Source organism: Macaca nemestrina, chromosome 4 (assembly GCF_043159975.1).
Source record: "Macaca nemestrina isolate mMacNem1 chromosome 4, mMacNem.hap1, whole genome shotgun sequence".
Taxonomy (NCBI): domain Eukaryota; kingdom Metazoa; phylum Chordata; class Mammalia; order Primates; family Cercopithecidae; genus Macaca; species Macaca nemestrina.
In genome coordinates, this window is record NC_092128.1 from 105,567,926 (window position 1) to 105,584,396 (window position 16,471).

Here is a 16,471-nt window from a genome sequence, read left to right on the forward strand (position 1 = left end):
ACAAATGCTTCCCCTGGAGCCTCCCCTACAATTCTGCCTCCTAGTATCCCAGAGTCTGTCCATTTCCCTCCACCCCACCACCGCCATACCAGCCCAGGCTCCCATCCTCTTCCCCTGGGCTGCTACAGCCTCCGACACCCCCACCCAAAGCCTGCTCCCTCTACGCTTCAGAGTGTGTTGTCTTTAACAATGAATAGACCCAATCCCACGCCATCCACACAGCCCTTCAATGGCATCCCACTGCCCACAAGGTCAAACCCAAACACCAAAACATGTAAAAAATGCCTCGCAGGATCTGGCCCCTGCATACACCTCAACTCCTTTCACTATTCTTCCTCCTGCTCACACTCTGTTCTCCAGCTGCGCTGTCCTCATCAGAGTTCCTCAAATGATAAGACCACACTGACAAGAGTGTGCAGAGCAGCATGGGAGCAAGACCAGTGGGGAGCAGAGCCCCATGAGCTGATGCAGAGTCATCCCAGGGTGATGGGCTGGCAGAGAAGTGGAAGAATGCCAGAGATATTCTGAAGCAGGACAATAATAATAGGATTTTGTGACTCCTTGGATTACAGAGGAAAGAGGAAAGTCATGGCTATCTCCGAGAGGTCAGACTGGGCATTAGAGTAGACAGAAGAGTCATTTGCTGAGACAGTGAACACATAAAAAGGGGAAGGGTTTGGAGAAAAGATGCCAATATTGCCAACCAATAACCTTCATCAATTTATGCATACTAAATAAAAGTACTTATCTTTTAAATATTCATACACAACTGTTAGACCAAATGGGTTTGATTAAAGATACGTTAGCAGGCCAAGTTAATAGCACATTCAAAAAAAAAAAAAAAAAAGGCCAGGCACGGTGGCTCACGCCTATAATCCCAGCACTTTGGGAGGCCAAGGCGGGTGGATCATAAGGTCAGGAGATTGAGATCATTCCAGCTAACACAGTGAAACCCCATCTCTACTAAAAATACAAGAAAAAAAAATGGCCGGGCGTGGTGGCAGGCACCTGTAGTCCTAGCTACTCTGGAGGCTGAGGCAGGAGAATGGCGTGAACCCGGGAGGCAGAGCTTGCAGTGAGCTGAGATCATGCCACGGCACTCCAGCCTGGGAAACAGAGTGAGACTCTGTCTCAAAAAAAAAAAAAAAAAATTTGTAGCTGGAAAAGTTTGAGATGGTAGAATTCACAGTCTATTTAAGATGCGTTTTTAGCCAAAAATCCAGCCTGTATAAGCAGTAAATGCTTGATTTTTTGAAAATAAAGAATAAGAAAATATGCAAAACAATGGAAGCAAAACTGGCATGAAATTTAAGAAATTCAACTTTTCCTTAAAACAGGTGGAGGGCAGTGGAAGAGTGGAAAATTAATACAAAACGCTCTTCCATTCTGCTACAGAGCTTAAGAATACTAAGCACTTCATAGGTAAGTTGGTTGGATCATGGGAAGAGACGGTAGGAAGATTAACTGTGTTAATGATGACTGCTCACTTCAGATGTAAAGGGGGACATCAAGCAAAATTAAAAAGGGCTTTGACATACAGACTAATCTTCCAGGCCCTCAGGGCTTCTGGAACATATCTAGAAAAAAAGCAGCTTAAAAAAATTTCTCAGGTTTCAAAGAAAAACTCTGAACCTCCAATAACAGAGAACAGAAAATCGGAAGATGAAGGTATTGTCCTCTGACTAGCTGGTTCCTTATGTGGAAGAAAAGGCATTTTCTGCTGACTACTTATGTCTACAAAAGGATGTCCAGGCTTTTCTCACAAAAATTCAGAAACAATGGAGAACTGGGTAGAGAAAAGGGTAAATATTCAAAAAAGGGGGAGGAGATCAGGAACAGATCAGAGGGGACCCAGGGACTCTGGGCAGCCCTCATTAAATGTAGAGAAGTTCATGAAAAAGATCATTTTTCTCTTCAAAAAGCGACCTCATTGCCAGAGAGGGGATGGAAGTGAGGAAAAGGGAACACTGACCCTGCCTCAGTGAGTGTGTGCTCAGCCCTCCCTCATGCATAAGTGTCTGCATATGAGCGGGGGTGAGGGGGAGGAGGAGTCACTGGCACTGGATGTCACTTCTGCACTGAGGTGAAGAATCAGATATGCCTCCTGGACTCCGGCCACAGGCAGAGGCAGCTGAGGCTGGTAGATGAAAAAGCAACAAGATGAAAGGAGCCTGGGTCTCCCCAAACAAAGCAGTTTCCAATCTGCTCATGCTGTAATAAAAACCACTAGTCAGTTAAGACCCATCCACTTTGCAACCTTCTAACCAGCTCCTCATTCTTAGATACAAATGTCAAGCTAGGAATCACCAGGCTGTGGGGATGGGAGCTTCCAATGTGAAAAATAGAAACTAATACAAATTGAAGGGGGACCAAGAAGTAACAAAGACAATGCAACAATTAGAGAAATTTTCAAACTCAAGATTCTTGAAGTTGGAAATCTAACAGAAATGACAATAAAATGTAAAAATAAAATAAGGGAGAAAAACCCTGAGAAAATTCGACTTCAAGAAGTCCAATATCCAGTCAATAACTTTCAAGAAAACAGGGAAAAAAAATTGAGATAAGAAAGTCATTATGGAAATAATACTAAAAAAAGTTGTCCTCCAAAGTGAAGAAAGTGCCCAGATAGATAGAGCACACAAAGTATGCGATGAGAAGGATGAAATAATATCTGCCACATCATGACCTTTTAGGGGACTAAAGAGAGAAAGATGAACCCAAAAGCTGCCAGAGGGAAAAAACTAGCCACACACAAAAGGAACTAACGGTAGAATAGCAGCAGACTTTTGAAAAGCTACACACCATCTTAGAAGACAGTCGAAAAAAGCCTTTAAAAGTCTGAGGAAAAGTTAAAATCAACAACCAGGCAAACCAGTAATTAAGTATAAAAATAAAAAAGGAAATATTCAAACATGCCAAACAAATGTATTTTAAAATTATCTCTGTGACTCTCTTGGAAATTACCTGACAATATGATCCTCAAAAGGATGAAACAGACCAGAAAGAGACCAACTTGGGGCCCAAAACACAATGAATCCAAAGCAAGACAGGAAAGGGGAATTCTCAGGATGGTGGCAAACAAAACTCCCAGGGAATCGCTATACGGAAGCCCAGGCAAGGATGGGTCTAGGATGGAACCAGAGACAGAAGCTCCAGGAGGGAGGCCCCAGGGGATAGGAGTGGGAGAAATGAAATAATGGATTTTATACATTTGACAAAGTATAAAATAAGTCTTTACAGTTCATTGTAGATCTGGAGAGGAATTAATCAGCATACAGAACACCAAGGAAAACACAATATTAGCAATAATTAACCACAGGAAAAATTTTAAGTTACCAAATAAACAATTATTTATACTACTTAATTCAGCAGTAAGCAATATTTTTACAGTCATAATAATGTAACTGTGGACCATGGTTTTACGTATTAGAATTGCTGAGGTTTCAAAGATCTGAAAGTGGCTTCCCCTAGACAAAGGGATTGATGAGGTCGGGTAGACAGATGGGGCAAGGGACCACTGATGTACTTGATTAGAAAAAGTTGAATAATGCCCAAAGATATGTATGTATATACAAAGCAGTGAAAATTCAGTTTAAAAACATACTAATAAGTAACATACCCATTGTAGGACACATTAATAGAAAGAAAGTTGTTCAATTAACTTATTTGGAGACCTCTTGATACTTGCCAAAAAATACTTATCAGGAACAAATCATAAAAATGTTCCAGGTAACATTAAAATAGATGTTCGTAGTCACCACCAAAAGAAATAATACAGTATATTTTAACCTTGGCTTGAAAACCATTAAGGAAAAATCTTCCAAAAAAAGAGAAACTTTCCATACTGAAATTACCAACTACAAACTACCAGACCATGTGAAGGTATGGAGTTACAGTCATCTTACCTAGAGGATGAGGAGTTGGGGAAATGTGTAATCGCAAAAGCAGACATTTAAGAATCCGCCCCCCAACACGGAGTATGTTACCTTTCCCTCCAATGTGTAGTTAGTTCAATAAATGATTCTAAGTAAAATTAACTGAGGAAACTATTAGAATAAAATTACATGTATAAAATTACATGTATGACAGCCACAAATGGAGCAAAATAGGATCCCGAAAAATGACAACACTAGAAAGAGTAAACTTCCACCTATCAAACCAAAACAATGCATACAGAAATATCAGCTGAAGAAGAGAAAAATCCTGGGACCTCAGAATCCTTCAGAAATGAACTATTATGGAACAGTAATATTCTGGAACATGCGAACAGAAAAGAGAACAGAAAATCTAGATCCTTCTTAGTGTCATGTATCTTTAAAACATTTTAAGTAAAACTTTTTATGAAATATAAATACCACTCACTCTGGAAATGGAATAAACACTTTTTTTCTTCATTATGCAGAATCTTTAAACAAAAATTAACTAAAGCTGCAGACAATTTAATTGCTGTGGAAAGAACACTTAAAATGTATTCTCAAAGACCGTAGAGCACACATTTTGGAGGCACTGTTGGTACTCAAATCCCTACTCTGCCAATGTCTCAGTTTCCTCATCTATAAAGTAGTTTGCCTATCTCATGGAGTAACCATATGGATTAAATGAATTTCTGACTGCAAAGAGTTTAGACTAGAGCCTCGCACATAAGCGTTATACATGTACTGAATTTCTCCAATCAAAAACAGTCTTCAGTGAAGATTGGAATCTGCAGAAGGAAAGCTTCAGAATGAGTCCACTGGAAAAACACTTGCTAAATCGGTAAATGCTAGTAAAGCTTATATGATAGATAATACATTTCTATTGTGCCTTTCACATATGGTAACCATAAGCTAAGTTTTTCTTTCAATATTTTATTAATTATCAATTCATGTATTCAACCAAAAAGTATTTTGGAAGGCAAGCATTCCTCTGGGTCCTTTGCAAACACTACCTTATTCCATTCTCACACAGAAGACAGTCTCTTAAACTCATTTAGGTGTTCTCCCCTCTACTCAATCACTTCTTTAAAAATCTTCTATACTCTTCCATTTTAGTTAACCTAATAAAACACCGCACCTCCCTTTTACAACCCTAAAAGACATCTGTTACTTTATATTTTCTTTTACATCTAAAGGCAAACCAAAGAACTGGCAGTCACTCTGAGTTCTGCTCACATCATTTATTCAAACTATATAAAAACTCAACCGTAACAGATTCCACCCACAATTTAGAGCTTCTATACAGCTTTTTTTGGTCTTCTAGCCTTAACCATGACAGCCTAAGTTTGCCAGACATCTAAGGAAAGCACCTAACATGGAAGGTAAAGAAGATGTTTAAAAAAACAAGTGAGGCCAGGCGCGGTGGCTCACGCCTGAATCCCGGCACTTTGGGAGGCTGAGGCAGGCAGATCACCAGGTCAAGAGATCAAGACAATCCTGGCCAACATGGTGAAAGCCCCTCTCAACTAAAAAATACAAAAATTGGCTAGGTGTGGTGGCACATGCCGGTAGTCCCAGCTACTTGGGAGGCTGAGGCAAGAGAAAATTGCTTGAACCCAGAGGTGGAGGTTGCAGTGGGCCAATATCATGCCATTGCACTCCTGCCTGGTAACAGAGTGAGACTATGGCTCAAACACACACACACACACACACACACACACACACACACACACACACACACAAGCTAGAAGATGCCAAGGTTATTCCGGGAGGGTAAAAACATCATTAATACCCTCAGAGGGAAAATTTATTGAATCCATGAAACAAAAATAAAATACTATTTTTTTTTTTTTTTTTTTTTTTTTTGAGGCGGAGTCTCGCTCTGTCGCCCAGGCTGGAGTGCAGTGGCGCGATCTCGGCTCACTGCAAGCTCCGCCTCCCGGGTTCCCGCCATTCTCCTGCCTCAGCCTCCCGAGTAGCTGGGACTACAGGCGCCGCCACCGCGCCCGGCTAATTTTTTGTATTTTTAGTGGAGACGGGGTTTCATTGTGTTAGCCAGGATGGTCTCGATCTCCTGACCTCGTGATCCGCCCGCCTCGGCCTCCCAAAGTGCTGGGATTACAGGCTTGAGCCACCGCGCCCGGCCACTAAAATACTATTTTTTAAAAAGGAATGTTTATAGAACAAACAAAACTTCTTGGAAACTAAAAGCATGATAATGAAAAATAGAAACTCAGCAGAAGGTAGGAAAAAATAAGGCTGATAAAATGTTCTAGAATGTAGAACAAAGCCAAATAAATTAAAAATGGGTTGGGGGGAAGAAAATTAGAGGACGGGAACTATGAACATCCAAACAATAAAAGTTCTGAATCAGAAAACAAAGGGAATAAAGTAAAGAAATAATTCAAGAAAATTCCCAGAAATCAAAACATGACTGAAACAACCCATCAAGTGTCCAAGAGAACACATGAAAGCAGATCTACACTGAGACATAATGCTCTGAAATTTCAGAACCATAGAGACAAAGAAGATATTCCACAATCTTCCAGAGAGAGGAAGGGGAAGCACAGGTCACATACAAAGGTTTAGAAATCTGAATAACTTAGGAACATCTGAATAGCACCGTCTGCAGCAATCAACATTCTTTTTTTTTCTTCTTCTTGAGACAGAGTCTCACTCTGTTGTCCAGGCTGGAGTGCAGTGGTGCGATCTCGGCTTACTGCAAGCTCCACCTCCCGGGTTCTCGCCATTCTCCTGCCTCAGCCTCCCAAGTAGCTGGGACTACAGGCGCCCACCACCATGCTCTGCTAATTTTTTGTATTTTTTAGTAGAGACGGGGTTTCACCGTGTTAGCCAAGATGGTCTCGATTTCCTGACCTCGTGATCCGCCCACCTCAGCCTCCAAAAGTGCTGGGATTACAGGTGTGAGCCACTGCGCCCAGCCAGCAACCAACAATGTTTTCATGTCTAGAGTTCAATATTTGGCCAAGCAGTGAACCAAATATGGAAGCAAATAAAGACATTTTCAAATATGCAAAGTTTCCTAAATGTTTACTTCCCAGCTATCTACTCTCAAGACCTACTTACTAGAAGATGAGGTCTACCAAAGTGAGAAAATAAACCAAGAAAGAGGAACAAACAGGACAAGGGCACAGGAGATCCAACAGGGGAGAGTAGTCAAGGAAATCCCAATGAGATGGCAAAGGAAAATGCCAAGAGGACAGATGTACACAAACCATGGAAGGTGGCCAATCCAGAACCAAGTACTGACTCATGCCCAAAATCTCCATATTTTATTTGTGTGAGCCTGGACCAGATTCTCATCTGTATTTTATCTTGGCTCCACATGCTTTACTGCTGGCATCAGTTAAAGACACTTATGTCACTCACAGAAGTTGTTCTGCTTTGATATGCGCCAGAGCCAGGGTAAACAGTGGGGAATTTAGAAAGAGGGAACAGCTCCTCCCCTCATGATATTTCTGCTGGATATTCAGTACCTGGCCACTACATTTCTGCCAGATGTCCCTACCGACTGAGTCCCACATTTATCCCAGGACTAGCTCATGACCTTGCCTACTGATGTCCTGAGGAATCACGCTCCTGGTTGAAAACGTATATGGGATTTCTCAGGCCTGGTCATATGCAAGGCTTTGCCTGCCAGGCATCACAGGGAAAAGACGCCCTTCACACACCAGGCTTGGTGCAGAGCCAGTGTACTGTATTCTCTCAGGGGAGTTGCAGTCAACGACTCAGCCACTTCTGAGAGATAAACCTCTTCTTATATTTGCCTTCCTAGCCCACGCACCTTTATTTCCTGGTCCCATTCTCTGCTGAGGCCTGGTGGAGAGGGGCTCCTTAAAGTGGCTGTTCCCCACTCTGACTCAGACTCTGCTCTCTTTGGCTCTGAGCCCTTCTCCTTTGCCCCACCACCTCAAGAACCATAAACTGCAGGAGCCTTTTGCTCCCTTTTGATGAGGGTGAGATATCCTGGTCCTCACATCCCACTTACACCATTACAGTAAATGATTAAAGGCTTAACTCTCACTTTTGGCCTGTCCGTTTAACCAGCCACTCCCATACCTGACAGCTCAGCTCCCTCCCGTAGCTCAGCTGAGCTCCTGAGGGCCTCAGAAAGTTCCCTCGGGGAACCTAAAGACCATGACTCAGAAACTCTTCTTCTGGGAACTTTCATCTAACAATGGCAATAGTGTCCTCTCCTTTAAGCAGCTAGGTTTGTGCTTGATACTCAGGTTTTCAAAACTAAATACACCTTATTTAAGGATATGCACATGAGTGGCACAATCATAAAGAAAAACAAGGAAAACATTGGTCCAAAGTTAGGATGCCATTTCCTCTGAGGGTTGAGGGAAGGAAAGAGAATGCATTAAGAAGGAATGCTAAGAGTATGAAAGCTCTGATAATTTATTTATTTTTTTAATCTGTGTCATGGGTACATAAGTATTCATTTTACTCATCTTTAAAAATGTATATAAAGATTTTACACGATTCCATAGTCATAACATTTTACACATAAAAAAGTATTTTTTTACTGGTTATTTACTGGGTCATAGATAATACACTCATATGATAGCAATGCATAAAATAAAGGAAGAAATTTCACACAACTGTTTCTTATAAGATCCTCAATACAAACTGAAGGAATAATTTAAAAGTAAAGTTTCAGTGAAAGTATTGCATGGGGTACAATAAACAAAGGTCCAAGTAGGCAGCAGTGACTGGGCAGCTATCAGTCAACAATGAGACACTCCGCAGGGGCACTGTTCTGTCTGCCCCAGGATGACTCATCAGCCACACTCACTGCCCACTGTTTTCTCCAGAAGACCTCCTCAGACGGCGCTTGATCTAGAAAGGAATCACAGGCTGAAGAGTCTAAAAACCTAATGGGGTATTCTGGGGGCAACCTCGCATAGGATACTGAACGGAAAAGAACTCAAAGATTCTAACACATGATCTAAAAATCAACTTAAGTACTTTTATAATTCCACCATATTTCGCTTATCTTAGGCAAAGGAATTTCTGTCTATCCTTCAGCTCCAGTTTTAAGGATGGTAGTAGGAACTCTGAAGACAGAGGCAGCAGTAATCAGGGAAGAATGCTACAAAGAAAATGAAGCTCAAAGAGACAGCACCAGAGTCCTTTCTGGCCAGCCATAGCCCTGGTCTGTGAAAACCCTGGATGGTTTCATGTATCATTTCACCATCCTGAGATTCAAAACAAATCAAGCAATCAAAGGCAGGGCTGCTAAGTAAGCAGCTGCACAAGCGGGTAGTGGGAGAAGTGAATGGGACCAGGGCCTCACTGCTGGGGAGAGGAGGAAGGGGTGGGAGACTAGATGGGGATAGCAAGGGGACCCAAGGAAAGTCCAATTAAAAAGTTTTGTTGGCTGGGCGCGGTGGCTCACACCTGTAATCCCAGCATTTTGGGAGGCCGAGGTGGGTGGATCATCTGAGGTCAGGAGTTTGAGACCAGCCTGACCAAAATGGTAAAACCCCGTCTCCACTAAAAAAAAAAAATACGAAAATTAGCTGGCTGTGACGGTGCACCCCTGTAATCCCAGATACTCAAGAGGCTCAGACAAGAGAACTGCTTGAACCCAGGAGGCGGAAAATTCAGTGGGCCGAGATTGCACCATCGCACTCCAGCCTGGGCAACAGAGTGAGACTTTGTCTCAAAAAAAAAAAAAAAAAAAAAAAAGAAAAGAAAAAGAAAAAGGTTTGTCTTAATTTTGTCATGTGAGAGAGAAGGTAAGGGATAAACACATTCTGAGGTGGATGGGAAGGAAGCAAGAAAGCAAGCCTGAAGGACAGCGACGGGCAAAGAAGAACTGGCAGCCAGTAGGAATAAATCTAACACCCACAAAGGAATAAGCCTTAAACAAAGGCACTTTTTTCAATGATCCTCTGATTCCACCAGGCCTCTGTATCCCAGTAGTGTACTCCCTCTTTTATTTCAGCTAGTCAGAGTATTTCTGGCACCCTTTTCCAAAGAGAAAGAAAAAAAAACTCCTCCTTAGAAACCCTGTTATTGTTTGCACTCATCCTTACATAGCAGTAAAATTTATAATAAACTTTATATACATATGCATTTTTCCAGAGAACTGTTAAACATATACACATATTTAACAGCTTAATATACTATCCAATCTATTCTTCCTCAACAATGCACCATAACCGAACTAACCCCGAACTCCAAAATATTACTAAAATCACACTAAAGGGCAAAGAATAAAAGCTTTAGTATCACCTGCTTGATATCTGCCTTAGAGTCCAACAACAAAAGTTTTTTCTATTTATAAATAAGAGAACCTTAAGCACATATAAATTTCCTCCAGAAGAAACTATGGGGAAAGTTCTAACTGCCCAACAACCAATGCTCCTTCTTACTGGCAGAACAGAGATTTCCACACACTGGGTCTTAAGAAACTGGCCTTCAGAAACTGTTAGTCTGTGGCTAAGAAATATCAGGGTATCTTATGAAATAAATAACGGTAAGTATAAATCAATACAGCTTCAAAAAATAATTAACAATGAGTATTTTAAAAAAAAAACCTAAAATACTGAGAATTCCAGAAAAAGAATTATACCATGAGTAGGCTGTGTTTGCAAAACAGATCTCACTTCATCTCCTCAAGTTAGAGCTTGGCAGTCTGGCTCCATTCACCATTTGGCTGTTTTCTATTTTTCCTTCTTCCATTTCTGGTGAAATGGACTGGATTACCTGGCTTCTAAAAACTTATATGTATATTATTTCAAAACAAATATACTTCTGAATTTAAAATGTCACAGTCAATCTGCCTGCAAATTTCTAACCTGCTAGACAAATCTCAACTTTTATTTCTCAGTATATAATACAATTTATTTTTTTAATCCTAAAAACAACTTTAGATATCTTCCTCTTTATTTTTAACCCATATTTTAAGAAGTCTGCAGCTTTATCCCTCTCATAAAATTACAAGGGTGACTAACCATCAAGAAAGAAAACATTAAGAACTAACTAGTAATCTGAAACCTCTAAATGTACTTCGGGTCAAAAAACATACAAAAATGCAATGAAAAACACTGATAGAAAAGAAGTGATAAGAGTCTCTATTCAAAATAATATACATCAGGATCAACTGTGGCAAGAACCTTCAGTTTAGGATGCCCTTGAATAGAGCTAAAGAGATGGTTCCGGGTTAAGAAAAAGCCCACAAACAGCAAAAGGAAATCTGGAAAAATAAAAACATGTGCTGCTAGTACAGACCACCATGGGATCCAAGAGTTGGGTAACACAGAAGGGGCCAGCTAAAGCACAAAGCAGTCAAGTGGGTGGAGCTGAAACAAGTTACAGCCATTGACATTGGAAGAAGAACCAGAGACAGTCATCTAGAAAGACGCAAATGCTCTCAGGTAAAAGCTGCTCCCTCATGCCACCATAAGCAGTAGTCTACAGACTTTTTTACACCAAAAGTACAGTAAGAAGACTTTACACAACTTAGCACACACACGTGTGTGTGTGTGTGCATGTGTGTGTGTGTATATATATAGAGCAAATGGAAGTTTCTCTAAATAGTATCTATCCTTATTAGTGTGACAGATGATATTATCTACTTTGTATTTTTTTTTTTTAATATAAAATGAAATGGGCTCAACGCACTGAATCAATTGTAAAACTCTCTAATAAGTGATGCCCTGCAATTTGACAAACGCCGTGCTGAAGTAGTCACTGCTTGACTTTGAGGACTGGGGAAAGTCAAGCGTTCCATGAGATCATACTTCAGCTTGAATCCTGTTTTCATATTGGTCAATTTCTGTATTTATTTCACTTGCTTTGGAATAGGTTTCAACCCAGTCAGTTACCCAGGCCTTTCATCATCCAGCACAACCACTGTTCCCATCTGAATCCTCCACAACACTCCCTGAAGAACATGCATCCCAGCAAAACTGATCTGCTTATTACCTGCTTTCCACACACTAGATTTTGGCCTTTGCCTCTCCCTGGTATGCTTTTATGTTCATGGTTTATTTCCACCTATCCAAATACCTCTGATTCTACAAGGTCACACTGAAGTAGCCCTTCCATGCAGAACAAATTCCTTCTGCCTCTGGAGTTCTAAGCACTCTATCCTTCCTTCCTATCTATCTTCCATTCACACACACCCTGTCGCACTCCCATGCTCTCAGAGCCCAAACAGCCTTAAGAATCTACTTGGTATGAACTGTATGTGTTGACTGAACAACTGAATATGCATCTCTTACATAGACAGAAAACTGCCTACCAGGCAGCACAGGGGTTAAAGACTGAGAAAGGTCAGGTCAGGGCCAAAACCACCAAAAACCCCTCAACCGAAACCAGAAACTTCTATTCTCTTCAGTAGATGTTGTGCCTTCTGCCTTTGAAAAAACAGTTATAACAAGCATCACAAGAAAATATGAATGCTTTAACAATTGTTTATAAGTTCTTCTTTCAATTAAAAAAGTAGCCAGGCAAGGTGGCACACATTTGTAGTTCCAGCTACTTGGGAGGCTGAAGCAGCAGGATTGCTTGAAGCCAGTGGTTTGATGCCCTAGTGCACTGTGACCACATCTGTGAATAGTCAGTGGACTCCAGCCTGGGCAACAATATAGCAAAACCCCATATTTTTTTTTTTTTTAAAAAGGTAGCATAAGCGTAGATTAGCAGTTTAGCAAACATGCCATGTTTCATATTCTAACTTCTCTTATTTAAAATCTAATCTCCCAAATGTAATAAAGCTACCCATAGACAGATGGGCAGTACTTAGCAAAATGAATAGACACCACCAAGTTTCTCTCCCTCTGGTTCATTATGATGCAAGCACACAGGCCCACTTTCCCTCAAGTCAGCCCCCTTTTCTCATTACCATAGTCTTTTGGTTTAACTTACTTTCCTGTGTCTTGTTTCGAAAACAAAATCTTTCACATCATCTTTTAATCATGCATTTTTATTTTTGTCTCCCCAATTAAACAATAATTTTCTTAGACCTAAGTCAGAAATATTAACATCAAAGTATCTTAAATCTACATGCAAATATATTTTACACTGATCTTCTAACAGCTTCCTCGTTTGACAAATGCTTAGCAAGTAGCTGCTAGATACTCAAACGGTGGGCTAGAAACTCAACAGATCTTTGAGGTACTAAACTGAAAATGCCACACTTCCAAAGGAAAGGAGATAATGGGATAATAGCAAATACAAACTCATTATCCCGAATTGAAAATCACATACAATTCTCATAATTCTGTACTACAAAGAATCAATAAGCAGCAAGGAAGAAAATTCTAAAGATAATCTCAAGGTAAAATACTTCAAACATACACAGTATAATAAATTGGCAAAAAAATAAGAAAGAAGAAAAGTAAACATAAAAAGCCTTAAAAAAGTAGTCTTTTAGTTTTAGGAATGCTGCTCAACTACAAACTAAATCAAGTCAGATATTAAATACTCTACAGAAGATACTTCTAAATATTACATAGAAAATACTTCTATTTTAAGGTTAGTAAAGAGCTATTAATATTATTTGATAATGAGTGGTCTTTTCCCTTATATATTATGCAAATAATGTATACTGGAAGGAGCTGAAACAATCTACAGCCATTGACATTGGAAGAAGAACGGAGTCAGCCATCTGGAAAGACCCAAATGCTCTAAGGTAAAAGCTGCTCCCTCATGCTACCTTAAGCAGTAGTCTACAGACTTTTTTTTTTACAACAAAACTATAGTAAGAAGTCAGACTTCACACATCTCAGCACATACACATATACACATACATACAGCAAATGGAATATATTGTTCCATAACAATATATTAGATATTCCATAACCATATATGGAATATATATTGTTTATGCCCAAATGCCTATGAATATTTAAAATTTAGGCACTGTGGCTCATGCCTGTAATCTCAGTACTTTGGGAGGCTGAGATGTGCAGATCACTCAAACTCAGGAAGTTGAGACTAGTCTGGGCAACATAGTGAAACCCTGTCTCTACAAAAAATACAAAAAATTAGTGGAGTTTGGTGGCGTGCACCTACAGTCCCAGCTACTCAGGAGGCTGAAGTGGGAGGATCGCTTGAACCCAGAAGGCAGAGGTTGTAGTGAGCACAGATCACACTACTGCACTCCAGCCTGGGTGACAGAGTGAGACCCTGTCTCAAAAAAAAAAATAATTAAATTTATCAAGTATTCCCAACTCTATTTACACCTCTAAAACTATCTTAAGTGTGATGGGCCATGGCAGTGGTGAAATCATGCAAATAATGAATGATTTTATGATAATAAGGTATTTTAGGATATTTTCATAAAACTGAACTATAAATTAATCAATGATTAACTATTAAGTAATCAACTATTTTATTTTAGTATATCTTATAAACACATAGTAAAATATTATCTTACCTTAAATATGTGCCATATATGAAGAATAATGCCATCATTAGTCCATTTAAAATAAAAATTACAGCAACATAAAAGCAAGCAGGATCTCCCAATCCTTTAAAAATAAACAAAACATATGTTCTAACCACATTAACCCAAATTACCTTATGTGTCTAGCAATTTATATTAAATTGTGTTCATTTTGAAAATGGTGGCCAGATATATTCAATAGTTGCCCTGGTTCCCACATGAAAACATAACACTACTGCAGAACATAAATGCGATCAGGGTAATGAGCAATGGTGATTTTAAAACAGGGCTGCAAATTCACAGATACGCCTCCTCGAGAGGTATGGGGTCTATAGCCCCCATTTTTCAGTTTCATTGGGCTTGTGACTCTTTCAATGGAGTACAGCAGAACAACACTATGTGACTTCTGAGACTAGGTCATAAGAGGCCATGCAGCGTCCACCTTGGAACCTTCAGCTGCCATAGGAAAAGCCTTACTACAACTCTGAGGTACTTTGCTATCAAAAGCCCAAGTCACCCAGAAAGGCCACAGGTAGGTGTCCCAGCTGACAGTTCCAGCTGAGCTCAGCCTCATAGTCCTCCATGCCCAGGAGTCAAAATGTGAGCAATGCAGCCTCTCAGTTAATTCCAGTCTTCCCAGACATTTGCGTCTTACTAGCAGAGGTCCCTGAAATCATGGAGATAAGCCAGCCCTGCTAAAGCCTGCCCAAATTCTGGACCTGCAGAATCCATATGCATAATAAAATGGGTGTTGTTTATACCACTAAGTCTACAGTGTAAGTTTATTATGCTGGATAAGTTTATTATGTTACAACAGATAACTGGACAATATCACAGAAAGAAACTTACCTTCACAGCTTTCAATAGGACTGAGTCCTTCTCCTCTGGTAACCGTCCAACATATCTTGGTCTGAATACCAATCAAGTCCATTATTTTGGTATAAATCCGGTACCAGCTGGCCAAAATTACCTTTTTTTTTTAAAAAAAAAAAAAAAAGGAGGCATCTTAAGAAAATATACTAAACAATTTTCATTACTAGAATACTTTTGAGATATTCTGACAATTAATCATATTTTCCCTTTCTATACCATCCACTTGGCTCCCTTTAAATGTAGTAAAATGAGGCTCAGAATCTCCTAGGCAGATTCTTCACTGGTCAGTTTTCAATTGTTCATCCATGGGTAAGGACAAAATATGGGCCAAAAAAAGCGCTAAATTTATGATTTTCAAAAACTATACAACTCTACTAAGAGACACAAAAGAGGATTTGCACAAGGAAAAGATACTGGGTCTACCGGAATAGACTGAATTATTTAAGATATGAATTCTCCCTCAAATTAATTCATAAACATAAAATAATTCTATTCAAAATTCCTAGTGTCTAAAATGTATCGAGAAAACTAAAGGGAATGTTTTAACAGATATTAAGTCTTACCACTTTCAATAATTAAAATAGTGTGATATTGGCACAAGAATGGCTAGACAGATCAATGTAACCATGGTACAGGTAGTGATAAGCCACCCCAGATTCCCTCTTCTGGGGTGAGGCACTCATTCCTCTAGCTGGTTGGAAGACTGGTTAAGTGAGAGCTGAAAGCTGCATCCCTCCCTGGGAACTGCCCGTGGCTGAAGAAAGTAAATTCACTCAAGGTGACACCCCCTACCCAAGGGCAATCTGCATCCAATAACTGACTAGTCAACAGGGAAAGATATCAAGGTCAGGGGCCCTTCTCTCAAGGTAGGAGAACTCTGTAAGGTCATCCCAGATCCAGAGCTGCCCAGGGACTGGATGAGGCTTTCACAGCGACTGCATCAAAGCTCTCCTCTTCCTCCTGCCTCATTCATCCCCCTTAAGGTGTTGACCCTAAGGACACTCCCTCAACTACTTCCTGCATGTAAGTCTCCATCTCAAAGTCCACTTCCCACAACCTCAACCTAAGGCAATACTGAGCACAAAATCCAGAAACACATGCAAGCATGTAGGTATAATAATTTTGCATATAAAGAAGAAAGCTTACTTCAAAGCAGTGGAGAGAGGATGGACACCTCATCAGTGTTAGGTTATACACAATACCATTTTCAAAAAAAAAAATTCAAGGTTAGATTCCTACCCCACACTATGCATCAAAA

General features: G+C 40.1%; 1 protein-coding gene across 3 annotated transcripts in view; it reads right to left on the reverse strand.

The window, feature by feature from the left end:
* LOC105475857 (dpy-19 like C-mannosyltransferase 1) overlaps positions 1-16,471 on the reverse strand; it is a 110,420-nt gene that overhangs the window by 68,738 nt on the left and 25,211 nt on the right. For all 3 annotated transcript variants that reach the window (XM_071095033.1, XM_071095032.1, XM_071095030.1), the window contains 2 exons: positions 15,190-15,310; positions 14,332-14,425 (listed from right to left, as the gene is read on the reverse strand). In XM_071095033.1, coding sequence (XP_070951134.1) covers positions 14,332-14,425; positions 15,190-15,310 — 215 coding nt within the window. The remainder of the gene's footprint in view (positions 1-14,331; positions 14,426-15,189; positions 15,311-16,471) is intronic.